The following is a 27,370-nucleotide window of genomic DNA, read 5'->3' on the forward strand; positions in this document are numbered from 1 at the left end:
TCAACACATCTCAACACTTTGGAAGCTGAGGCAGGAGGGTCACAAGTTTGAAGTCACCTTGGTTACATAGTAAAAACCTTATTAAAAAACAAAACAAAACAAAAAATTGGGGAGTGGTGGGCTAGAGAGATGGCCCAGCAGTTAAGAGCACTGGCTATTCTTCCAGAGGACCCAGGTTCAATTCCCAGCACCCACATGGCAGCTCACAACTGTCTGTAATTCCAGTTCCAGGGGATCTGACACCTTCACACCAATGCACATAAAATAAAGTTAAAAAAAAAAAAACAAAAAACTGGCCAAAACTGGCCGGGTGGTGGTGGTGGTGGTGGTGGTGGTGGTGGTGGTGGTGGTGGTGGTGGTGGTGGTGGTTCACGCCTTTAATCCCAGCACTTGGGAGGTAGAGCCAGGTGGATCTCTGTGAGTTCAAGGCCAGCCTGGTCTACAGAGTGAGATCCAGGACAGGCTCCAAAACTACACTGAAAAACCCGTCTCAAAAAAAAAAAAAAAAAAAAAAAAGACAACAACAAAAAAAAAAAAGGAGAGAGAAAGGGAAAAGGTGTACCTTAGACTACTGTTCAGGATTAAAAAGAAAATCCTATTATTTATAATAATACATATGAATCTGGAGGACTTACTGTTAAGTTAAATATTCTAGGTGCAGACAGACCATGATACGAACTCACTTGTATATGGAATCTAAAATTCAAACTCAACTTATTTAAGTAGAGTAGAATGGGTCTCCAGGGCCTGAGGGTGGAAAGAAATTGATCAAAGGTTTTTTTGTTTTTTGTTTTTTTGTTTTGGTGTTTTGTTTTGTTTTGTTTTGTTTTTTTGGTTTTTCGAGACAGGGTTTCTCTGTGTAGCTTTGCGCCTTCCCTGGAACTCGCTTTGTAGACCAGGCCGGCCTCGAACTCACAGAGATCCGCCTGCCTCTGCCTCCCCAGTGCTGGGATTAAAGGCCGGGCACCACCACCGCCCGGCTGATCAAAGTTTTTTGTTGTTTTGTTTAAGATCTTATAAAATTTATTTTTAGTTTATATGTAGTGTATGTCTGTGCGTCATGTATATGCAGGTGTCCGTGGAGGCCAGAAGAAGGTGTTGGATCTGGAGTTAAAGATGTTTGTAAGCTGCTCTGTGGGTGCTGGGAATTGGACCTAGGTGCTGGAAGAGCAGCTAGTGCGACTCCTAATCACTGAGCCATCTCTCTAGCTCCTGGCCAAAATTTTGTTAGATTGGAAGAATAAATATAAATCTGTTGAGACTGGAGAGATGGTTCAGTGGGTAAAGTGCTTGCCGTTCAGATCTGGTGAGATGCAAGTTTGGTCTCTGGAACCCATGTGAGAGTGGAAGGAGAACTCAGACTTGAGTTCTTAGACTTCTACCTGTATGCTGTTGCAGGTGTATCCACACAAACACATCATACCTTTCACATACACAATAATAATATAGTTGTTTGGTTTTTAAGACAGGGTTTCTCTGTGTAGCTTTGGAGCCTGTCCTGGAACTCTCTGTAGAAAAGGCTGGCCTCCAACTCAGAGGTCCACCTGCCTCTGCCTCCTGAAAGATGGGATTAATGATGTTTACCACCTCGACCAGCTAATTTTTGGTTTTTTGAGACAGAGTTTCTTCTCTCTGTAGCTTTGACTTTCCTGTGCAGACTAAAATTTCTTGGTCCCACCTGGTCCTGCCTGGGCAGCAGCCATTTTTATAAATAATCACTCAGAGACTTAATATTAATTACAAGCTGTTTGGTCTCTGGCTCAGGCTTATTGCTAGCTAGCTATTACATCTTAAATTAACCCATTTCTATTAACCACATGTCTTGTAGCTTTACCTGTGTTCTATTACATTTTGCTCCCCTGGCAGCTCAAAGCGTCTCCTCTACTCAGCCTTTTTTCTCCCTATATCTCTCTTGGATTTCTTGCCTGGCCATATCCTGCCTTACCATAGGCCCAAACAGCTTCATTATTAATCAATAGTAGCAACATATATTCACAGCATACAGGAAGACCATTCCACAGCAGTCCTGGAACTTGCTTTTGTAGATCAGGCTAGCATGGAACTCACAAGAGATCCTCCTGCCCCTACCTCTTGAGTGCTAGGATTAAAGATATGTTTGGGCCACTGTATCTGGCACATGACCCAAGTTTGATCCTTGAAGCAACTCCTGTAAGTTGTCTTTTGACTCTGTGTACACTGGTTCAGGTGTTGTGCAACACCAGCACATAGACACACAGAGGATACAGTATTTTCTATTATTTGATTCTTAAACCAATGGCCATATCATACTTTGTAAATTTCTACTTCGGTCTAACTCCCTTGATGTAGGTATGAAAACTGATCTCAAGAGACCAAGTAAATCAATGTTTAAAGTTTCTTAAGAGCATAATGTTGAGAACATCAATGAGTATGAAGATTTAGAAAACCTTAATTTGCCTGTTGCCTTTAAAGATGTAGAGAATTATCTTTTTATAAACTTAGAAAATGGTGACTATTTACAGGTAAATTCTTCTATAATAATTGAAACATCTGCTTAATTAATGGCAAACAGTTTATTGTGTGAAACATTTAAATTGGTAAGAAAATTATACTTTGAAGGACAAAGTACTTCTAATTAATTTTAAGGGTTACTTTGGGGGATGTTGGAAAATGCTTTATTATAACCTTGGGACCTCAGTGGCAGAAGATCAGAGCACTTTGAGGAAGGACTTATGTAGGGCATCTAAGCCTGTGGCCTTCTGGAGGCTTTGGCCCAAATTTAAGTATTTATTTAGAGAAACACACACACACCAAAAACAAGGTTATTTTCCAAAGCATCAGAAGTAGCCAGAGTAAAATAATTTTAGTTTATCAGCTAAAGAAATAATAGTTTAGATACAGAGTAGCAAAGTAGGCAGTGATAGGAAAAATAATACATAGAAAAATACTATAGTATTTTGAGGAGAAAGAGCAGAATATAAGGCGGCATATGCCTGTAGTACTTGGAAAGCTGTGGCAGAAGGATCAGGAGTTCAATGCCAGTCTTGGTTACATAAATATGAGGCTGGCCTAAGTTACATGTAAAACTCACCCTGCTCCAGTCTAAATGTGTTTTATTGTACTTTAAAGATTTAAGCCAAGAGGTAGTGATGAGTTTCTTTAATCTCTGAGTTCAAGGACAGCCAGGGCTACAAAGATAAACCCTGTCTTGAGAAGCACCCCACACATGGACAAAAAAAAAGTTAGATTTGAGGCTGGAGAGGTAGCTCAGTGGATAAGAACACTGGCTGCTCTTCCAGAGCAAGCTTCAATTCACAGCACCCACATGGTGACTGCTCATAACTGTCTATAACTCCAGTTCCAGGTGCTCCAACACCTTCTTCTGGTTTCTGCAGGCACTTAATACACACATGGTGCATCTATCTATCTATCTACATACAGACAAAACACACACCAAAAAAACAAATACAACTTTTTTTTTTTTTTTTTTTTTTTTTTTGGTTTTTCGAGACAGGGTTTCTCTGTGTAGCTTTGCGCCTTTCCTGGAACTCACTTGGTAGCCCAGGCTGGCCTCGAACTCACAGAGATCCGCCTGGCTCTGCCTCCCGAGTGCTGGGATTAAAGGCGTGCGCCACCACCGCCCGGCTTCCAAATACAACTTTTTAATGTTGGATTTTTACTATTTTCTCCTGTTGTACTTTTAAAATATGTCCTAAAATTAGTCCTTCCTAACAGCTTGTTGATATCTAAAGCCAAGCTGAAGGCTGTAGTTACAGTTGTAGTACAGTTGCCTAGCATGTGCCAGGCTGTAAGCGAGATCTGCATCACTGCAAAAGAAAACATGAAAAACAAGCTGAGGAGAAAGAATAGAATATTTTCCTTTTTACGGGTTTTCAAATATTACTATCCATTACCAGGCTCCAAGTTTGTGTTAAAATAGCTAAAGAGCTGACATGTGATTGTGGAGCAGTACTTATAGGTAAATCAGTGCTTTGGTCAGTCTTTTATCATATATTCTCTTTGGAAGTTGGAGACTGACACTAGGACTAACATGATATACAGTTACTCTACCACTGAGCTGAATCCCCAGCTCTTGTTTGTTTGTTTGTTTTTGTTTTTTACTTTCACTGAATTACCCAGACCGTCCTTGAATTTCCTCATTATTCAGGCAGCCTTGATATTGCCCTTACTTCGAGTAGCTGAAATTATATACCTGCCCCATCTGACTAGAGTGTACCACATTCTTTTAAAGATTTTTCTGGTTGGCACATTGGTGGAAAGACATCAGCTGAAAACATGTCAGTATTTTGTCAGGCGGTCTAGTGTAGTTTCAGACCCCCCCCCTCCCCTTTTAAATGATTTTTAAGAGCTTGCTCTAACAGTTTGATGATACAAAAATTGGCATTGAGCTGGGCATGGTGGCACACAGCTTTAATCCTAGCAGGAGAGGAGGCCGAGGTAGGTGGCTCTCTGCAAGTTCAAGGCCAGCCTGGTTTACAGGGGAAGTTCCAGGCCAGCTAAGGCTACATAGTGAGACCCTGTCGCAAAAAAAAAAAAAAAAAAAAAAAAAAACCTTCATTGAGCCCTCCCCCATCTCCTCAAATAATTAAGAGCCAGGTAAGGTGGTATAGACCAACCTCGGCTATTTGAAAGGGAAGGGGCAGCTGGGCATGGTGGTGTGCACATATTCCAGAACTATTCTCAGGCAGGTAGATCACAAATTTCAAGGCAGGCCTGGACAACAGAATGAGACTTCATTTCAAAAAGCTAAAAGGAAGGGAAGAAGGAAAGATAAAAGAAAAATAATGACTTTTTTTTCCTTTAAAATAGGTTAGGGTGGTAGCGTTCAGAGGCTGAAGCAGGAGGATTGCCATAAATTCAAGGTTAGCCTGGACTAATTAAAACAGTTTTGGAGAGCTAGTCCAACATGGAAAACACTTGGCATGAGAGGACCATTGGAGCCCAGGAGAGCAATACCATCTGAGCAACGTAGCCTCCATTTCAGAAAACCAAAATAGGGTCTACAACATGGTTCAGCTTGCCTTATAAGCCTGATGGCCTTAGTTCGGTCCCTAGAACCCATGTAAAATGCCACTTGTGGTAGCATGCATCTGTAATCCTAGCATCCTTTGTATGAGATGGGAGCTAGAGACAGAATTAGCTGGAAGTTTATTAGGGTCCACAGAGCTAGAAGTACAGTGTGGCACAAACAACAAAAGTGGTTGATGAGACTGATTGTTCAAAGTTGTCCTCTGTTTCACACACACACTAAATAAAACAACAAAAACACTGTTTCAGCTTTCACTTGTTTTGTTTTTAAAGGAGAGAAAAAAAACAGTGAAATTAGAAAAAAAGTGTTTACAACCATTTGTATAAGAAAAGTATATAAGACTTAAGACCAGAAATCAGACTGAACCAAGAGCCTTAGCCATGAGTACTTAAGGAGGATGAAGCAGGAGTAGGTGGTCAGCACAGTTAGCTTGCATTTAAAATTAGTTCTGGGGGCTGGAGAGATGGCTCAGCCATTAAGAGCACTTGTTGCTCTTCCAGAGGACCTGAATTCCTCATGGTAGCTCACAGCCATCCATTCTAGGGGATCTAACATCTGACATCTTCTGATGTACATATATACATGCAGGCAAAACACTTGTAAGATATAATAAATACCTTTTTAAAAAGAAGAAAGAAAATATAAAACTAGCTTTGCAGGATGTAGTAGTACATACTTATAATTCCAGTACTGGGGAGGCAGAGCAAGGTGTATCTCTCAAGGCCAACCAGGGCTACATAGTGAGACCTTGTCATCCCTACTCTCCAAAAAAAAAAAAATACTCAATGCTTCCAAGAATCACTACCTGCTCCTCTGACTGAAGAATAATCGTAAAAGCTTCCCTAGTAAGGCAGAGAACATTGTTAACCAGCTAAGTTTAGGAACCATGTAAATTTATATTTTTTCTCTTTGTTTTTTCTTAAGGAATTGAATGACCTGGCCCGAGATCCTCCAGCACAGTGTTCAGCAGGTCCTGTTGGAGATGATAGTAAGTATCTGAGTGGAGTTAAAGATCTCTGGAGATCTTGTATTTCTTAAGGTCATTTGTTTATTTTTATGTTTTTATTTATTTATTTATTTTTTGGTTTTTTTTTTTTTTTTTTTTTGTTTGTTTTGGTTTTTTGAGACAGGGTTTCTCTGTGTAGCTTTGGTGCCTGTCCTGGATCTCACTCTGTAGACCAGGTTGGCCTCGAACTCACAGAGATCCGTCTGCCTCTGCCTCTTGAGTGCTGGGATTAAAGGCATGCGCCACCACCGCCCGGCATATGTTTTTATTTTTAAGGATATGTGTGTTTCAGTTTAAGCATCCCAGTTTTCATATGGTGGTCAGAGGACAACTTGCAGTCTGTTCTTTTGAGTCTCAGTATTGAGCTCTGGTGTCAAGTTTGGCTGCAGGTACTTCAGCTGCTGAGCCAGCCTTACTGTTATTGAAATGTGTTAAGAAGTCATTTGCTATAGGGAAAGGGGAGTCTTAAACTCTTTGTTTCCCATGACAGAATCTGTTTTGTTTTTGTTTTTTTTTTAAAGATTTATTTATTTATTATGTATACACTGTTCTGCCTGCATGCCAGAAGAGGACACCAGATCTCATTACAGGTGGTTGTGAGCCACCATGTGTTTGCTGAAAATTGAACTCAGGACCCCTGGAAGAGCAGCCAGTGCTCTTAATTGCTGAGCCATCTCTTCAGCCTCTTTTATTTTATTTTATTTTTTTTTTTGGGGGGGGGTGATAGGGTTTCTCTGTGTAGCCCTGGAACTTGCTTTGTAGACTAGACTGGCCTGGCCTTGAACTCACAGAGATCTGCTTGCCTCTGCCTCCCGAGTGCTGACACTTAAAGGCATGTGCCACCATGCCCTGGTAAAATCTATTTTAAGTGTACTCATCTTATTATAGTTTGAGCTTCTTCTGCTAGCATTATCTTTGTAGTTGCTCTGGTCTCTTTCTACGTATCCTTTCTTTTGGATATTTTCTTGGAGTAAAAAAACTGTTACCTACACCTGGCTATTTGGCTCTTTAAGGATGACATGGTATATGCTGTTTGTATTTAACTATATTCTAATGGCTCATATCTCTGAAAGCAGGTATAATTATTAAATTGTTTACAGTACTGGGGCTGTGGTAGTCGCGCCTTTAGTCCCAGCACTTGTGAGGTAGAGGTGGGGGGATCTCTGAGTTTGAGGCCAGCCTGGTCTACAGAGTGAGTTTCAGGATAGCCAGGGCTACACAGAGAAACCCTGTCTTGAAAAATCAAAATTGGGGGGCCGCGGAATATCACACTGTAGCCTCTGCCTCTCAATTATTGGGGTTATAGTACACCACCACAGCTGGCTTTTTTTCTTTTTTTTTTCTTTTCTTTTTTTGGTTTTTCGAGACAGGGTTTCTCTGTGTAGCTTTGCGCCTTTCCTGGAACTCACTTGGTAGCCCAGGCTGGCCTCGAACTCACAGAGATCCGCCTGGCTCTGCCTCCCAAGTGCTGGGATTAAAGGCGTGCGCCACCACTGCCCGGCTAATTTTTTTTTAAAGAAACTTTTTAAAAAGTAAGTTTTAGTTTATGTGCTGTGTGTGTACTATGCAGATGCCTGGGGAGGCCAGAGAGGAGGGTGTTGGAACTGGAGGTATAGGTTGATTTGAGCTATTCCTGGGTGTTTGGATCTGAACTCAGGTCTTCTAGAAAAGCAGCAAACACCCTTGACTGCTGAGCTAGCATCTTGACTTTTTTTTTTTTTTAAAGACAGTTTCTCTGTGTAGCTTTGGAGCCTTTCTTAGAAAGGCTTTCCTTTCCAGGCTGGCCTCGAACTCATAGAGAGCCACCTGCCTCTACCTCTTAAGTGCTGGGATTAAAGGTGTGACTACCACAGCCCAGCTAGTGAGACCCTATTTAAGAGAGGAAAATGGTAGAAGCTGGTGTGGTGGCATGGGTTTATACTCCTAGCACTTGAGAAGTTAAGAGCATCTCAAACGATCTCTGTGTTCGAGGCCAGCCTGGTCTGGTCTACAAAGTGAGTTGCAGGACAGCCAGAAAGAAGTATTACACAGAGAAATCCTGTCTTAAAAACACACAAATAAAAAGCTTTCAAGCAGCATGGGCAAAGTAGTAAACACAACAAGATGAATAAGGTGGGAGCTGAGAGGTGGTTCAGTAGGAGCATTTACTATGCAAACCCGAGGATCTGAGATCAAGTTCTAGCACCATGTAACAAGTCAGATGTGGTCTCACCTGGCTGGGCCTATAGCTATAAGCTCCATCATTGTGGGATGCTGAGACAAGATAGCTGGGGCTTACTGGCTTGCCATTCTGACTGGAAAACATAAGCCACAGGTTTAGGAAGAGAGACTGATTCAAAACAAGGCAGAGAGAGCACACACTTGATACAATCCTCTGACCTGTACACACACACGCACGCACGCACGCACGCACGCACGCACACACACACACACACACACACACACACACACACACACCCGTGCGCACACACACGGAGGGGGGCAGGGGGCAGCAGGGAGAGAGAGACTTGTAAGTTATTATTTGTGTTTTGGTTTTGGTAGGGTTGTTTCGTTTATTTGTTTTGTTTTAAAGACTGTCTCAGTATGTAGCCCTGGCTGGTCAGGAACTCACTGTATAGACCAGGCAGTCTTTGAACTCACAGAGATCCACCTGTCTCTGCCTCCTCAGTGTTAGGATCAAAGATGTGTGTTACTACGTCCAGTGCTTTTACTTTATTCAAATTTTAATGTTCTATTTTTTCCCTTTGAAGTAAGCTGAAGATATTTAATCTATTTTGTTTTGAACTTGGTGAAATGGCTCTCTTGGGATCTGTGTGTTCAGACATAGGTCTCTGAAGATTTAATTTCAAACTAACAAATATTCTTACTATCTGTTTTAACTGCAAGGCTTCATCTGTAGTGCTAAGTGTAGTAATTATTGAGCTGTAAAAATCACCTTTAATGCTTATACAACATTGTAGCTTTTAGTTTCTGTAATTTGATTTGACAGCATCAAACCAAAGTCATAATAAGTAGTCATTTTTTTTGTTTTGTTTTTTTTTGTTTCTTATTGTCCAGGTTGTTTTTAGGGCTGGGTATATAGCTCAGTCATAGAGTACTTGTCTAGTATGATTGAGGCCATGGTTCAATGCCTAGCCAGCACCATACACCAGGGGGAAACCAACCCATCTTTTTTTTTTTTTTTTTTTTTTTTTTTGGTTTTTCGAGACAGGGTTTCTCTGTGTAGCTTTGCGCCTTTCCTGGAACTCACTTGGTAGCCCAGGCTGGCCTCGAACTCACAGAGATCCGCCTGGCTCTGCCTCCCGAGTGCTGGGATTAAAGGTGTGCGCCACCACCGCCCGGCTTCCAACTTTTATTTTGATATCATAAACTCCATTTCAAACTCCTCAGAGATCCTTAACTAACATGTTTTTGTAAAATACAGTGATATTTTATGTTTATGGGATGGGTCCATATTTGACCAATAACTATTTCTGGAGTTCTTTCTACTTGGAACATCTAGGAATTTCTCAAACTATTTACAAAGCCTTTGTCATCTGAATGAGGGTTAAATACTGTATCACTGTTGTTTCTCCTCATTCATATTTCTACCTAAAGAGAGCCAGGAGTATAAGGCTCCAGAGGGAAACCTGATAGTGATTCTAATAGGTCTTCTTATATTTTTGGTTGCGAGCCTAGCCTTTAACGGCTGAGCTATCCCTCCAGCCCTCCAATAGGTCTTCTTACTGCTGTTGCTGGGAACAGTTCTTGGGAGCAGGACCAGAGGGTAAAAGAAAGTACTTAATGAGTTTGACCTTCCAACCCATGGTGGAAGGAGTGAACTGACTTGGAAAGTTGTCCTCTGACCTCCACTCCTGCATACACAGTGGCACATGCACACTGTACCCATACCTCATATGCATTCAACAATAATATGAAAATTGTTCAAGTTCTCAAAAGTATAATCCATCTCAGATACACCACAGTGTCTTCACTGGAATATGGATTGAAAGACATCGCAGTTGTGGTGATTTGAACAAAAATGGCTCCCATAGACTAGTAGTAGTATTGGAGGTGTGGCCTTGATGGAAAAAGTGTGTCATAGGGGTGGGCTTTGAGGTTTTAGAAGCTCAAGCCAGGTCCAGTCCAGTGTCACTTTCTTCCTGCTGCCTGAGGATCTGGATATAGAAGTCTTCAACTACTTCTCTAGCACCATGTCTGCCTGCGTGCCACCATGCTTCCCACCATGACAGTAATATATTAAACCTCTGAACCTGTAAACCAGCCCCATTTAAATGTCTTTCTTTATAAGAGCTGCTGTGGTCTTGGTATCTCTTCACAGCAGTAGAGTACTAAGACACTAGTACTACTTGAGAATGTTGATATTTTCCTATTTTTTATTAGAAAGGGTATTCTTTTCATAATTTCAGCCTGTTGCCAACCTGTTGCCATTTCTGTTTTGTGTTATCTATTTGTTCATAGACTGATCCTAGAGCATAAAATAACAAGAACCACAAAAGAATTATTTTAACTTTTTAGCCAGAAACTTGTCCTGATTTATGTTTTCTCAAGTCTTACATTTTGTTGATTTATTGTGTAGGTAGTGGTCATGGGTGTTTGAACATACTTGAAGGTTAAAAGGAATTGGTTCTTTTCTCCTTCCACTTTGTGTGTCTCAGGGATCAAACTTGTGATCAGGCCTGGTGATAGGTGTTTTCACCTACTGAACCATCTTCCTGGCCCTGTTTTTGTCTTTTGAGACTATTTTTCCCTTTGGTAGCTCAGGTTGATCCTGAACTCTTTCTACCTCAGCCTCTCCCACCTGCTGAGTTTACAGGTGTGTGAATTTGGCATTAGTTGTTTAGATCAGGTTGGCCTCCACCTCACAGATCGCTGCCTGTCTCATGCTGAGTCAAAGGCATATACTACAATGCCCAGCTGACTCTTACTACTTTTTTTTTTTTTTTTTTTTTTTTAAACTATGGCATAGAAGGTGTGCCCATTTATTTAGCTGGTGTACAAATCAATGCGGCCAATACATTTCTTTCTGTACTTGTGGATTTTCTACCAAAGGCCTCTCCTATCCCAAAGATGCTCATTTCTCATCCACTGTGATCTGTTAAGGTAAGGTAACCAGGCTCTCTCTACTCATTTAAAAATAACTAGTCCACACATAGATACAAACAGACCAAAATAACCAGATTCACTTATGGCATAATGGATATGTATTTGATACAGTACTCCTCACAAAGGAGATGTTACTCAATTAATATAAAGTTATTTTTTTAACAAATCTTTTCTTCATTTTAGAATTAGACATGTTGAGTACATTTTAGTTAATCTTTTTCTCAGACATAAAAGTTTCAATTTTTGGCTATTTAATATCTAAGTACAATATCAACTAGGGAGATAGAACAACAAAAAATACAGAGAAAAAGATTCCCCCAGAATTCAAGAGGCAGTGATTAATACAGCAACAATGTTGATTTACTAGATTCTGAGCAAATACTTCTTTCCTCCAATGTCATGTGCTTTAACAATCTAGAAAGCATGAAATAATGCTTATGCAAATTTAAGCCCTCCTTGACCCCCTTCCTAAGCAGCAAATACAAACCATAGGCCATTTTCTTAGTGCACTCTTTGTTGTAAAGAGTCCCCACTCCCACCCCACCCCATCTACTCCCATCTTAGGAAAAACAACCAAGTAAATGTGAAATCATCCTCTTATCTGTAACCCTCTTGCTGGGAACGGGAGAGATCAAACCTTGGGTTTGGCCTCAATAGCACAGTCTGGCCAGGGTGAAGTCTAATTCAGAAGAGTCCTCCAGAGTCACATCTGTCCATTTCGCTTTCTGGCGTATATCCCCAAGGAAGCACAAATGCCTGTAATGCTGAGAACCACTCCCAGTAAGAGTGCAATCGCATCTCGAGCTTCTACAGCTTTAACAACAGGCATAATCAACAGCAGTGAAGTGAGCACTAAGATCAACTGTGTTGACACCGAATTCATGATGTTGGGGTCTGGAGGGCTGAACTTCCCCAAACCAGAGTGTATGTAAAATTCTATCCAATGTGAAACAGTCCCTCTTTGGAGCTCCGGTTGCTGAGGCTAAGAGGTCACCCGTGACAACCCTGACCGGAAAGCAGCCATTACAGGAATTGACTCTTACTTCTTTAACCAGACTTTAAGGGTCTTTTATGGGACTTGGTTGAAGATAGTAGGACCAGGACAGATATAGTAGCTCAAAATGATTTTCTCAACTGCTTTTATTTATTAATCTATTGGTGATTGGTTGGTTGTTCAAAGTATGAAGAATTTAATTACTAGGAAGATATATTCAAAGGATAAAAACTTCAGCAATAACCTGTCCTTAATATTTAGTTTGTGTACTAATTTTTTCGTCCCTGAGTCTCAGTAAATAACATGACAGGAATTTGAAAACATTGAGAGACTTGGTGAGTTTTGTCTTTTGAAACAAAATTAAGAACAGTTTAATTCCTGGGCCAGCAAAATGACTCTACAGGTGAGGTACTATCAACCCTAACTACCTCAGTTCAGTCTGTGGGACCTAACAAATGTAGGTTTCCTCTGACCTTGGTTTTTCGAGACAGGGTTTCTCTGCTTAGCCCTGGCTGCAGGCCGGTGGTCCTGGTTCTCAGGCTGGCACTCAAGTCAGAGATCTGCCTGCCTCTCTGCGTCCTGAGTGCTGGGATTTAAAGGTGTGGGCTACCATGTCCAGCTAATTAATTTTTGTTTGATGCTTTTTAAAAATGAATTTTGTGAATCTAAAAATGTTTTTCTGATAAATGAGCTGTTCTTGGTGAGTTTGGTGCCTAATAAGGGAAACAAACCATGGAGACAATTACATGTTTAGGAAATCTGAAGGCCCTTTAGGACTTAGACAGCCCAGTGAGTGTTGATGTAACTGCTTAGTCTTTACATTTCTATCTTGTGACAAGAGTTAGCTAGGTTGGGTGGTCTAGATAAAGTCACATTGGCAGTGTTGCTCTCAGATTCTAGTATGAATATTAAGGGCTAAATTTTGCTTATAAACATTTTTGTTCTTTGTATTGAGTAAGCCTGCTTTAGAAATGGAATGAGTATTATTTTCTGCTTTTATATGGGAGGTTTCCTTATTGACTGATTTGAAATTATTTCTACAATTTATAATCAAATTTGTGTTTGTTTGTTTGCTTTTAAAAGTAGTGTTGAGGATCCGGCCCAAAGTATTGTGTGCTGGTAAATGCTTCATACCCCACAGCATTGTATTGAAGGCTGTACTGGAAACTCTAAAGACCTACACATGATATCATTTCCTTCCTTCCTTCCTTCCTTCCTTCCTTCCTTCTTCCTTCCTTTATTTAGAGACAGGGTCTTCATTTGGCAGCCTGGGCTGGTCTGGAATTCACTGTGTAGACCAGGCTGGCCTTGAAGTCAAAGAGATCCTCCTGCCTCTTCCTCCTATGTACTACAATTAAAGGTAAGTGACACAGTGCATGGCCTATGTTTTTTTTTCTTTATTGTTAAAAGAAATCTTTGAGGCTGAGAATGTAGCTCAGTTGGTAAAGTACTTGTGTAACATGAACAGGACCCTAGGTTTGAACCTCAGGACTACATAAATTGGTTGTGGTGTCACATGCCATCACAGAGGTGGAATGATCATCCTCTGCTGCATACATAATTTCAAGCCAGCTTGGCATGCATGAGACCCTGTCTGAAAAATTAAAAAATCTTGAGGCTGGAGAGATGGTTTATCAGTCAAGATAAAGTACTGGCTGCTCTTCATCAAGTTCAGTTCCTGCCACCCTCTTGAGGTTCACAGCTGTCTGGAACTTCAGTGCCAGGGGATCTCGCATCCTCTCCTGGCCTCCTGGGCACTGCACACATGTGGTGCACACACATACATTCAGACAAAACACCCATTGCCATGTATTTGTAGGGCTTTGGGAATTGGACCTGGCTGGGGTAGGGTGTTGAGTGAAGAAAATACAAACATATGGACACAAAAGCTGAGATTGGGTGGACTGGGATTTCTGATGCAGAAACCATAGCACCCTAGAAACTCAGCATATTCATTGTATAGTTAAAAAGGAAAATGAGGCAGGATTTATGCTATACTGCCAAACATGAAAGCAAGTTTAGCTAATCTCTGTAGGAGCAATTGCTGTAGGGGAGTAGTCTTCAGGCTGTAGTCATCCAGGGGAGAAAGTTACAGTGGACATTTTCTGTACACACTATAATCTGCACACTGACCAGAAAAAGGCTTTGCGATTCCTCTGAACCTCACCCAGAGAGGAAAGCTTTGCCATTTTCCCATGGGTCTGAGGCTTTGGACTTCTTGGCATGGTTGTACCAGACAATGGTTTACAAGACACATTCACCCAGAAGTTCACTCATTCAGGGTTTCCTCTACTCCCCACTACAAACAAGAAAAGCAAAAAAGACATCAACTTTTCTGAGCTGAGAAGATGGGCCAGTGGGTAAAGCGTTTGCTATACAGAATGTAAACAAACATGGCTTAATATGTCCAACACAATAGAAAAAGTTGGGTGTGTGATAGTGTACCTGTAAATAGTGCTTGTTGCAAGTTGAAATGTGGAAACAAATGGATTGGGACTCAGTGGCCAGCCATTGTAGCTAAAAAGGCCAGCTTCAAGTTCAGTGAGGGAACCCTGTCTGGAATAAAAAAGAATAGCCGGGCGGTGGTGGTGCACGCCTTTAATCCCAGCACTCGGGAGGCAGAGCCAGGCGGATCTCTGTGAGTTCGAGGCCAGCCTGGGCTACAGAGTGAGTTCCAGGAAAGGCGCAAAGCTACACAGAGAAACAAAAAAAAAGAATAATAGGGGAATATACCCAGAGTCAACTTCTGATCTCCGCACACATGGACACACTCCCACAAACACATGCATGTGGACACATTCAGCACATGCACACTCAAAAATAGTTTTTCCTAATTTGAGTGTATGGACCCTTTCTGCCATATGCCAGCATTATTTTTTTAAGTATATTTTATGTAATTGAGGAATGATTAAGTCTTGGAGGCAGCCAAGTGGTGGTGGCTATGCACGCCTTTAATCTCAGTTTTCAGGAAGCAAGGGGCATACAGATCTCTTGAGTTCAAGGCCAGCCTGATCTACACAGTGAGTTCTAGGACAGCCAGGACAGAGAGAAGCCCTGTTTTAGAGTGGGTGGAATAAAAAGACAAAAAGTCTTAGAGGCAAAGAAATAATTTTTTAAAATAGCACTTAGAACCTTTCTTTGGACTTTATCAACAAATTTATCTTCTAGGCATGACTTTGAAACAGGTTTTGTTTGTTGGTAAGTTGGTTGGTTTTTGTGATAGAATCAGCATGTAACCATGGCTCACCTGGAATTTACCCTGTAGATAAGTAGACCAGGGTGCCCTGAAAACCTTTCCTTAGCCAAAGATAAACTTAGATTTAGCATCATGCCTCAGCTTTGCCAGTATCGTTATATACTATACCACCATGCTTAGTTCCAGTGTGTGTGCACATGCTATAAAATGTGTATAGGCCAGAGAACAACTTGGGAGTTGGTTTTCTCCTTGTGTGTGAGCCCTGGGAATCAAACTCATGTCAGGCTTGATAGCAAAACTTTTCCTGTTGAACCATCTTGCTGGCCTCAAGAAAAGTGTGTGGGTTCTTTTGTTGGTGGTTTTATTGTGTTTTTGATGGTGGTGGTGTGTGCGAGGTAGGCGGGTATGTGCATGAGTGTAAATGGTCAGAGACCAGAAGAGGGCATCAGATCCTCTGGAGCTGCAGTTATAGGTTGTTATGAACCACCTGATTCAAGTGGTGGGAGCTGAACACTGGTTTGCAAGAGTAGTGTGCACCCTTAACCACTGAGTCATCTCTCTAGCCTCTCCACCTATTTTTAAATTGACTGTTCATTTTTGTTGTGTTTTGGTTTTTGGTGTGTTTGGTTCGTTTGGTTTTTGGAGACCGACTTTCTCTATAACAGCCCTGGCTGTCCTGGATCCCAGGCTGGCATCCAAGTCAGAGATCTACTTGCTCCTCTGCTTCCCATGTGCTGGGATTAAAAGTGCTCAACTCATTTGCCTGCCTTCATTCATTCATTCATTCATTCATTTTTCAGTGGTTTGGAATCACAATTGGTTTAGCCTTCATCCTGTCCATAGAAAATAGTCATTATTGCCAGGCAATGGTGGCACATGCCTTTATTTAATCCCAGCACTCGGGAGGCAGACACAGGCATATCTCTGGAGTTTGAAGCCAGCCTAGTCTATAAAGTGAGTACCATGACAGCTAAAGCTGTTACACAGAGAAACCCTGTCTCAGTTATGATACTGTTTAAAATGAACTTTGATGTTTCTTTTGGTTTTTTGAGATACGGTTTCCCTGAAATTTGCTCTGTAGACTAGGCTGGCCTTGAACTCAGAGATCCACCTGCCTCTGCTTCCATGTGCTGGGATTAAAGGCATGCACCACCACCTCCTGGCATAAAAGAACTTTGATTAGGCAGGGAATGATAGGTTTCTACAGTATAGGTGTGATCTGAATATCATTAACATGATGATTTTCTTTTTCTTGTTTTTTTTCAGTGTTTCATTGGCAGGCTACAATAATGGGGCCAGTAAGTATTCACTTTAATTCCTTAATAACTACTTCATGTAATTTATTCATTTTAAATCTCACTTTCTTTTCATCAACAGAATGACAGCCCCTATCAGGGTGGAGTGTTTTTCTTGACAATTCATTTCCCAACAGATTACCCCTTCAAACCACCTAAGGTAATTGGAATATGATCATTGCTGTTAATATGCTCTGTATGATACTAGTAAATCAGTCACAAAGATTTCTTTTTTCTTCAGGTTGCATTTACAACAAGAATTTATCATCCAAATATTAACAGTAATGGCAGCATTTGTCTTGATATTCTACGGTCACAGTGGTCTCCAGCACTAACTATTTCAAAAGGTAATAGAATAGTTGTTTGATATCAAGGTGAAATAACTGATTTTATTGTTTGTTGGTTTATCTTTTTTATCTGTTTTTCAAATTATTTATTTTATGCGTGTTTATTTTATGCATATTTTATGTATGTATTAAGGAGGCAGAGTCAGATGGATCTCTGTGAGTTCGAGGCCAGCCTGGTCTACAAAGCGAGATCCAGGACAGGCACCAAAGCACCACAGAGAAACCCTGTCTCAAAACAAACAAACAAACAAAAAAAGAATAGATAATCCTTGGTGTGATGCCAGGTTTGTTGATTGTGATACTCAAGAACAGGTAGAAGCCTGTTATAGTGGTGTATACACTGTGATCTTAATACTTGGAAAGTGGAAGCAGAATGATCAGTAGTAATTCAAGAGTATTCTTGATTGCATAGCAAATTTGAGACTAGCTTGATACAGAGTGAAGTCCTGCCTTAAAAGTATAAATAAACAAGCTACCACTGAGAAGATGAATGATGTGATTGTTTGACTTTATTTATTCACTTGTTATTGTTCGTGTACAAGGTGGGCAGTGCGACAGCGCTGCAGGGAGATGAGAGGACAGTTCATGGAGTCGGTTGTCTCCTTCCACTTTTGGGTTCCAGGAATCAGACTTGGATTGGCAGGCTGTTCAGCAAGTAGTTTACCCGCTGAGCTGTTTCACTGGTCCTGTTTGATTATTTTTGTAGGGGGGTTGGGGTTTTTTTGTTACTGTTTTAAGACAGGATCTTACTCTGTAGTCTGGGCTCCGTCACCATTTGTGGCAATGTGCCTGCCTTAGTTTCTATAGTGCTGGGATTACAAGGATGAGCTACTGGTGCCTGGCTAAAATTTATTTTGTTTTTGAGACAATTTCCTATATCCCGAATTGCCCTTGCAGTTCCCTTGTAACGGAGGGTGATGTCAGACAACTCATTTTGTCTGTTGTTGGAAATTTGACAGCTGGTCTTCTGTGAACTTGAGCTTCTAAAGTTGAAGTTCACTGGCACTGACAAGTGTTCTCTGAATCTAGGGTTTAGAAGAGCTGGTTGTGTTCTGCTAATAACTGAACTCAGAACAGAATCTCATGCACATTATCCAAGCTCTCCAGCCTTAAGCTACCTGCATTCCCAATTCTAGTCTTAACATTGGTTAGCATCTCGTGTTGGGTTTTTGTGAGGGGGTTTGTTTGTTTTTCCTTGGAAACAGGGTCTCACTATACAGCCTTGGCCGGCCTTGAACTCACAGAGATCCATCTCTTTACCTGCCCCTGCCCCTGCCTCCTGAGTGCTGCCTAGCCTCTGATGTTTAAGCCCTTCACTTTGGTCTTCTACTAATGTATACTTTTTTTTTTTTTAAATATTCTAGTACTTTTGTCCATCTGTTCTCTGTTGTGTGATCCCAATCCAGATGATCCTTTAGTGCCTGAGATTGCTCGGATCTACAAAACAGATAGAGAAAAGTAAGTATCACCTTCAGATGGAAAGCTGTCAGGTGTGGGATGGAGCTGTCTCAGAACTTCCTTATAGAGTTGGAGTATGGACCAGATGTTTACCATAAACTCTCTAAGGAGTACTTGAAAGGACTTTTTGTATTTATTTGTTTGTTTTTATTTGTTTTGTTTGTTTTGTGGAGGGGGTTGGATTTTTGAGTAGGGTTTCTCTGTGTAACAGTCCTGGCTGTTGTGAACTTGCCCTGTAGACCAAGCTACCTGCCTCTGCCTCTTGAGTGCTGGGATTAAAGGCGTGCACCACTACCACCAGGCTATGAAAGGGTTCTTATTACCAATTATTATAAATAGATGATTCTAATCTTATGTCTAATTGTGTAATGTACTGTCTACTAAAAATCTTTCCTACAGTACAGAGGATTTTTAAAAATCCTTTTTTTGTGCTCTTTCTTCTTTTAACCCTTAAAAATACTTTTATGTCTTGTTTGTCTTTGGACTCATGAATCATTGTGCATCAAGTTCCCATTTGTCTTATATGTAGTTGGGTAAATTTGATGGTAAAGATAATTGAATTTTCTACCATTTGGCATAAAAGTGCCAAATTCCTTTTTAAAACAAATTTTGATTCAGAATTAGGTATTTTAGAATTGTATACTATGAATTATTGAAGAATGGTCAGGACATCAAAAGTGACAGTAACTTAGAGAGTTCTAATCATTTTTGCTTTTATGTATTATTTAGTGAGATTATAAAGGAACTATATAGGAGAAGTGCTGTTTGAGACAGTGTTTCTCTGTGTAGCCCTGACCATACTAGAATTCTATAGACCAGGTTGGCCTTGAACTCAGAGATCTGTCTGCCACTGGGTGGTGGTGGCATACACCCTTGATGCCAGCACCTAGGTAGCAGGTGGATCTCCTTGAGTTTGAAGCCATCCAGGGCTACACAGAGAGACCCTGTCTTGGGGGTGGGGGGTGACGGACGACAACCCATAAATGACTAGCTGGGTGTGGTAGCTCACCCCTTTGATCCCAGTTCTTTGAAGCAGAGATAGGTGGATTTCTGAGTTCCAGACATAGTAAGACCCTGTCTGTAATTAATTAATCAGTTAGAAACAAAATATTAAATGATTACTTAAAATCTGTTGTATTAGAAAAGTCATAGGTATTGAGGCAGGTGGATTGTGAATTTGAAGCCAGCCTGACTACAAAGTGATACCTGTCTCAAAAAGCCCCAAATCAAAAACAATAGAAAAATCATAGATGATTTTTTTTTTTTAATTTATGATAGTGTTTAATGGAGCTACAACAGGAATGGGGGGTTCTGGCACTAATTTTTAGTTTTTTTGTTGTATGTCTGAGTACCATCTATAATCATGTGTTTCTGGCTGAATTTTAAATTGTGTGTGTGCTTGTTGCCTGCATGTTTGTGCAGAGGCCAGAAGAGTGTAGCTGGAGAGTTTTCTCTCCGGGTCCCACCAAGCCCCAGCAGTCCCACAGCCCACTTATAAAATAAACACACAGACGCTTATATTATTTAAACTGTTTGGCCTAATGGCTCAGGCTTCTAGCTATCTAGTTCTTACATCTTAAATTAATCCATTTCTATAAATCTATACCTTGCCACGTAGCTCGTGGCTTACCGGCATCTTCACATGCTGCTTGTCATGGCAGCGGCTGGCAGTGTTTCCCTCTGCCTTCCTGTTCCCTTAATTCTCCCCTCTGTTAGTCCTGCCTATACTTCCTGCCTGGCTACTGGCGAGTTAGTGTTTAATTTATTGACCAATCAGAACAACACATTTGACATACAGACCATCCCACAGCAGAAGAGGGCATCAGATTCCCTAGAACTGGCATTAGATGGGCGTGAAGTACCGTGTCAGTGCTGGAATTTGAACCAGGGTCCTCTAGAAAAGCAGCTAGTGCTCTTAACTGCTGAGTTATCTGCCTGAAATCTTTCTAGACCCTGCAGCTTATTTTTATTTATTTATTTTGGGGGCAGAGTTTCACTAAAAAGCCTTGGCTGCCTGGAACTCACATAAATCTACCTGCCCCTGCCTCCTAAGTATTGTGACTAAAGGTATGTGTTCCCAAACCTTAGCTTCATTATTTATTTATTTTGTATATTATACACAACTGAATTGTTTTCATTAGAGAACCATTTTATATAAATTATGGATATGAATGCTTATCAGAAAGATATCTTAAGTCAGCATGGAACTAATGTTCAGCAGAACTATTCATTTTTTTTTATATTTGTTTTATATATGTGAGTGACCTGTCTTATCTTTAAGCGAAGAAGGCATCAGATCTCATTACAGATGGTTTTGAGCCACCATGTGGTTGCTGGGAATTGAACTCAGGACCTCTAGAAGAGCAGTCAGCACTCTTAACCACTGAGCCATCTCTCCAGCCCCTCATCTTTTTTAAAATAAAATTAATTTTGGTTGTTTTTGAGACAGAATCTCACTATGCTGTCCAAGCTGTCCTTAAACCCATGTACTAAAATGATCTTTCTGCCTTAGTCTCTTTGGTAGCTGGGGCTATAGCTGTGTACACATACATGTACACATTTTGAAAGAGTCTTGCTATATAGCCTTTGCTGCCTTTAAATTCACGATCGTCTTGCCTCAGCCTCCCAAGTGCCAGATTTTCAGGCATGAGCCACCGTGCCTAATAATACATTCCTGATTCTTTGTTTGTCCTCTCTTTCTTTTTTGGTTTGTTTTTGTTTTGAGATGGTCTCATGATTCACTATATAACTATGGGTAACCTTGAACTCGCTATCCTTCTAGACTTATACAGCCTTCTGTGTTTATTTTGTTAACTGGAATATTTTTATGGAGCATTTATTTTTATTATTGAAGTAAACCCTGCCAAATAATTCTTTTATTAATATAAAGGAAGGAATCGTGTCATTTTATTTCTTTGTAGGGTTTTATTTGTTTTTATTTGGAGACAGGGTCTCACCATGTACCCTTGGCTGGCGTGCAGCTTGGTATGTGTAGACCAGGCTATCCTTTAATTCACAAATATCCATTTACCTCTGCCTTCCAAGAGCTGGAACTAAAGAAGTGCACCACCATACCCACCTCATTATAATTTTTATATTTACTTTATGTGTTTGACCCACAGAGATTTCCTAGTAAGACCCTGCTCAGGGTCATAGAATCTAAGCTTGATTTACCCAGCAGGGCTACATAAGGGGATGATTTGACCAAGAGTATGGTTACCAGGTGTTTGGAAGGGTCTACACTTGGCTGTGCTTTGTGCTAGCAAGGGGGAGATCTTTTGCCCCGCCCCTTGACATTGTTACAAAAAGTCCTTTTGAAGAGTCAGAAGGGTTTTGATCCAGGTTCTCCCAAAGCTATCCTGTGTTTCTTTCTCCTCTTCACTATCTTTCTGTCTAAAAGGGTTTGTTTGTTTTGTTTTGTTTTGTTTTGTTTTTGTTTTGTCTTTTTGTTGTTTTGTTTTGGTTTTGGTTTTTCGAGACAGGGTTTCTCTGTGTAGCTTTGCGCCTTTCCTGGAACTCACTTGGTAGCCCAGGCTGGCCTCGAACTCACAGAGATCCACTTGCCTCTGCCTCCCGAGTGCTGGGATTAAAGGCGTGCGCCACCACCGCCCAACAAGTTTTTGTTTTTTGCTTTTTAATATCTCTGTCCTCCTCATAGGAACCTTTTAAAAGGTGGGAGCTGGCCTCCCACAGATAGGGGAAAGTTTTGCCTGCGTATATGTGTATACACCACATGTATATATATATGTATGTATGTATGTATGTATGTATGTATGTATGTATGTATGTATCACATGGATGCCTGGTACTCACACAGTCCAGAAGAAGGAGTTGGATCTCCAGAACTGGAGTTACAGATGGTTGTGACTTGCCATGCAGGTGCTAGGAACTGAATGAGGTCCTCCTTAAGAGCAGCAAGTCTCTTAACTGCTGAGTTGTCTCTAGCTCCTTTACTGTATTTTGTATTTTTGTGAGACAAAAGTCTCTCTGTGTTTTGAGACAATTTTTGGAACCTATTGTCTCAGTCTCCCCTCCTAGCTCATTATTGCCATTTAAATCACTGTTAAATGATTTTAAGAACCATATAATACAGAATTACATAGTCACAAAAAATCCTAAGGTGTGTTGGCACATACTTATATCCCTCCAAAGCCAGAAAGACTGCAAGTTTAAGGTTACCTTTGGTTGCATTGAATTGATGGTCAGTCAGAAACATAGGATGGTGGCACAGGACTTTAATCTTAGCACTCAGGAGCAGAGGTACCCAGATCTCTGGATTCTCCAGCCTGGTCTACAAATTGAGTTCTAGGACAGCCAGGGCTGTTACACAGAGAAGCCCTGTTTCAGGAAGAAAAAAAACTAGGATGAGGTACAGATCAGCAAATACTAAACTTGAATCTGAGTCCTGGATACTGCATTTCTAGGAGATGGTTTTGGCTTTTACTGCAGTGTCTCACTGTATCGTGAGTGTGGACTTATTTGTAATTAGAGGTAAAGCTAGGTCATGGTACATCCCTGCAATAGCAGCACCCAGGAGGATGGCCTCAAGTTTGAGGCCATCCACCCTAGTTTTAGATAGTTGAAGGCCAGCCATGGCTCTAAAGTGAAACCCTAGCTCCAAAAAAGGGAAGGGTGAGAGAGAAAGGGGGATATGTGTGAAAGAAACTGGAGGGAGAAAGGTGATTTTGCTTGAGTGTTTTCAGTTACTACCTAAAATTACTAGTTGGGATAATGAATGAAATATGTTGCTTAATGACTCCTTACCTATCTTAAGCCAAGTTCTCTTTGTGTGTGTACAGGTACAACAGAATAGCTCGGGAATGGACTCAGAAGTATGCGATGTAATTAAAGAAATTATTGGATAACCTCTGCAAATAAAGCTAGGGGAACTCTGAAAGAGAAAGTCCTTTTGATTTCCATTTGACTGCTTTCTATGAGCCCACGCCTCACCTTCCCCTGTGCACATGTTTACCTGACACAGCAGTGCTGCGTGTTGTACATACCTGGAACAACAAACTAGAAATACTGTACTTCTGTACCAACATTGCCTCCTAGCAGAGAAGTGTGTGTGTGAGAAGCCAGTTCTCCGGGCGTAACCTAGGTGTGAGACTAAAAGCTTTCCTTATTGACCTAAATTTGGATAATGGCAAGATGTGAGGGGTAGTGGGTACACAGTGTGTGCTTGGATGAGAGGAAAAAAGCTCCAGTGACCCGTAGGAGATTGTTCTTAAGTGGAATCCATCTAATCTCAAACAGTCATACAAAGCAGGGTGAAGAACAAGAAGCTGTTTCTGTGTTCATTTCACCCTGAAGGACCTACAGCTTAGGTGAAGGCTATGACCAAACAGATTAAACTCTGCCTGCGTGCTGTATTTTAAGGTCTAAGTTTAACTGAAGAACATTTCAATGGACTGGAGCTGTTAGTACATAAAGTGTGGTGGGCCTTGTTCCCAACACTTTCACATCGCCCTGCCCTTTCAGCCTTCTTCATTTTAGCCCCTTTCCATAACCTTTGGTTTGTATGTGGTTTCTCAGTTAATACATAGCTATAGCTCTTATTTTTCTTATGTTTTTAACTGCTTTAGGCCTATTTCGATGTAAGGGTGAAAATTCATTTGATGGAAATACTTGTGTATATTTAAAGACCCAGTTGCTCCTCTGGAGCTTGTACGTTCAAGAATGATTAATCTGTGTAATAAACTGATTACTACAGTCATTACATATAATTTTGTGTGAATAGGCTTTTTTGATTTAAAAACTTTGTCTAGCTAAGATTAGTGGTGGATTTTTCCTCACCCCTGAAATGTTTTCATTTATATTTGTTGCATTTCAAAATCATGAAACAATTCCAGTTTACATAGTAAAAAAGATATGAGAGTAATTTTACTAAACAAGGTAGAGGCATAAGCTTAAAGGCATTTTCATGAAACTTATATGTGCACCATTCCAGGAACATGACTGTTAAACTAAATAAATTTGCTTTGTTAATGAAACTGAGCAGCATTTCACCAAAACCTTGTGATATTCTCTTGGTACATAGGACACAGAACACAAAGGTGTTGCTGTTTGATAAGTTAAGCCTCTGTGATTGTAATTATAAAAGAAAACCGACCAAACCTGGGAAACATGAGCACAATCTTGTATTGGAGAGTAATTACTTTGCACTAACATTTGCAGGATGTTCATTGGTTTGAAATTGTACTGTATGTGGCTTTTTGAAGTCTTCCCTTGACTCTAGTAAAATGTAGTTTGAAATTTGTAAACAACTGTTACCCAGAAACATTCATGTGAACTAGGCAGGTTACCTCCCCTCACCCCTTTTCCTAACCTACTGTAAGCCAGGCCAGCCTGAAGGCCATGGCTGATGCTCTCTAGTCATTGGGTTCTTTGAAATGCATCTTTACACTCTTGCACAAAAAAATGAGGAATAAATGTCCACTGCTTTTGGTTTTAAACTTGTTCCCCTGTCTCATCTCTCAGTGTCACTGTTCATCCATCACAACCTGTCAGCTAAAAACCTCTTAGCAGCTGGTGGCTTACAAGTGTTTCAGGAGTACTGATTAGCATCCCCTTGCCCTTGCAGGTAATGGTTGTAACTGGTTGTGAGAGGAAGACTCAGGATTGAACTCTAACCAGAAATCACCATGTATCATTACTATTATAGGCAGATGGAAATTCAGTTTTGGGTGCTGTGTGTATGTCTGTCTGTCTGTTTCAGTGGGCCCCGGGCCTTGCACATACTAACTGGTCAGCTATTCTGCCATTGACTAGATCCCTGCTGAACTTTCCTGTTTTTTACTATTAACGCTGCTGCTTACTTTGGGTTCAGTTGCACAGCTCTAGAAAGCCCATTATTCTTACTTGCCTCTCATCTCTGAGAGCTGCTAGCTTATTGTCATTTATTAGGTCATAGTGTGGGTATTTTTTTTAAGAGTACTCTAATTATTTTTGTGCTAAATAAAAGCCATCATTTGTTGTTTATGTGCCAAATGAGAGGTTTGGATGGTCACAGACAATATTAGGCCGGTGAATGCGGTGAGTCCACTAGTTTTATGAGTCTATAAGTAAACAGATGTCACTTGGGATTCTCGCACAGGAAACTTCCCTGGTGTCTAAAGGCTAATTTGCAGCAACCTTGTTTTATTCTGGTAAGGTAGTGGTTACAAAGGAATGTCAAAGTTACACGTTTCTATTTGGGTCTTATTAATAATAGTTTAGACAATTTTGTCCAGTTATATTAGAGCAATCTCTTGGTAAAAACCAAACCATTTCAGATATTTGCATGCTCTATTACTGGCCAGTAGTCAAAGGGGTTATTGTCCTGCTAACTTCTTTTTTGTTGTTTTGTTTTTCGAGACAGAGTTTCTCTGTGTAGTTTTGGTGCCTGTCCTGGATCTCTCTCTGTAGCCCAGGCTGGCCTTGAACTCACAGAGATCCGCCTGCCTCTGCCTCCCGAGTGCTGGGATTAAAGGTGTGAGCCACCACCGCCCGGCTTGTCCTGCTAACTTCTACTTTGTCTAGAACAAAGATTTAGCAGGGCTGTAATGGTGGTTGGTGAAGGGATAGGAAGTTTGTGGGGAAAAGGAAAGTGTGACCAGGGACTGAGGCTTTTTATGCACTGCCCTAGTGGTAGAAGCATTTCTTTTCTTCTGGCAGTCCCATTTGCCTCAACCAATTATTTTGAGCTTTAGACTGTCCGGAGAAGTGAGTTATTTTTTAAATTATAGTCAAAATGCCTATATATTTCCCTTGTCTGCAGTTAAGGAGAAACTCTGGTTTGTCTCAGTATAGGACTCCTTAATACTTACTGGAGTAAGTCAGTCTCAATAGAATTTTCTTGTGTTCCTGGCTCTTCTGAATTATGGATGGATGAACTTCCTCTTCCTTTTCACCCTCACCTCTTTCACCTTTAGAGCTGTGGAATATACTCCTGGTGCAGGTTCCTGTTCCCCTGTGTTGTGCATGCTCTTCACCAAGTTCTCTTTACTTTCCAGAAAAATCTGCCTGGACTGAGCATAGTGGTTCACAGGTTATCCCAGCCGTTTGGAAGTATGGACTTGGGGATCCAAAGTCTAGAATATAAGATCCTGTCTAATTTAAAAAAAAAATAAAAAAAAGTCTTTCTCTTTCTCTTGGTACTGTAAACTTACTTAAAGGAAACTTGTGTTCTTGATAATTTCTGAACCTATTGATTGTTGCTGTATTTTTACCTTAGTGTAAATGGAAAAGCTCAGAGTTTGAAAGTCTTTAGTTAATTGAGGCAAGTTAGACATTTTGACTAGTGGCTAGGGATCATGTTTTAATCTTTGACTTATTCATGAAGTTTTATCTTTGATCAGGTGCAAGTCTATATTAATATTCGGGGGTGGGGGTGCCGGGGAGGTAGCTCAGAGATTGGTGCTTGTGTAGGATGCACAAGGCCCTGGATTGGATCCCTATTACCTCGCCTAAATGAGTACCTGGGTACCAACACAGCAGCTCAAACAGTCTTTGATTCGTTTTTCATTGTTTGATTTTAACCTATGTAAGTTGTTATTTGTACAGTTTCCTACATTGTACTCTGAAAGTAAATGGTTGATCACTTGTAGGAAAGAAAACAAGAAGCCACTAAATACCCAAGCTAGGCCTCTTAAGATGATGTACAGAGATAAACAGCAGGAGCCTTGATAAATGTATTGAGTTTCCTTTCAACCCTGTGAGAGTATGAAGGATGCCTGCCACAGCTTCTGAAGGTACATAACCATTTTTCTCCATGTCTACTTATTCTTGAAATCTCGGATTTGAGCTTCTTGTTGAAGTACTTAGAAACCTTGAATTTCTTGTTTTTTATGTGTAGTCTCAACTTTGTTACTTATGTAGGTCTTGAACTTCTGAGCTGAATTCTTCCTGACGGCTGGGACTACAAGCATAGGCTGCACCCAGTTCAATTTTGAAAACAT

At 40.7% G+C, this 27,370-nt stretch overlaps 2 protein-coding genes across 3 annotated transcripts in view; one reads left to right on the forward strand and one right to left on the reverse strand.

Moving 5' to 3' along the window:
- Ube2d2 (ubiquitin conjugating enzyme E2 D2) overlaps positions 1-24,886 on the forward strand; it is a 41,963-nt gene extending 17,077 nt beyond the window's left edge. The window contains exons 2-8 of one of the 2 annotated variants that reach the window (XM_059246602.1): positions 4,810-4,862; positions 5,954-6,017; positions 16,598-16,629; positions 16,709-16,786; positions 16,868-16,973; positions 18,338-18,431; positions 23,231-24,886. In XM_059246602.1, coding sequence (XP_059102585.1) covers position 6,017; positions 16,598-16,629; positions 16,709-16,786; positions 16,868-16,973; positions 18,338-18,431; positions 23,231-23,276 — 357 coding nt within the window. In that variant the 5' untranslated portion in view covers positions 4,810-4,862; positions 5,954-6,016 and the 3' untranslated portion in view covers positions 23,277-24,886. The remainder of the gene's footprint in view (positions 1-4,809; positions 4,863-5,953; positions 6,018-16,597; positions 16,630-16,708; positions 16,787-16,867; positions 16,974-18,337; positions 18,432-23,230) is intronic. The other variant, XM_059246601.1, reaches the window with a different exon arrangement.
- LOC131896024 (small integral membrane protein 30-like) lies at positions 11,811-12,168 on the reverse strand. Its single transcript, XM_059246603.1, has one exon. It carries the CDS (start codon positions 12,022-12,024, stop codon positions 11,845-11,847), a length of 180 nt encoding a protein of 59 aa, XP_059102586.1. The 5' UTR covers positions 12,025-12,168; the 3' UTR covers positions 11,811-11,844.
- Positions 24,887-27,370: the final 2,484 nt, after the last annotated feature.

Source organism: Peromyscus eremicus, chromosome 19, assembly GCF_949786415.1.
Source record: "Peromyscus eremicus chromosome 19, PerEre_H2_v1, whole genome shotgun sequence".
NCBI lineage: Eukaryota > Metazoa > Chordata > Mammalia > Rodentia > Cricetidae > Peromyscus > Peromyscus eremicus.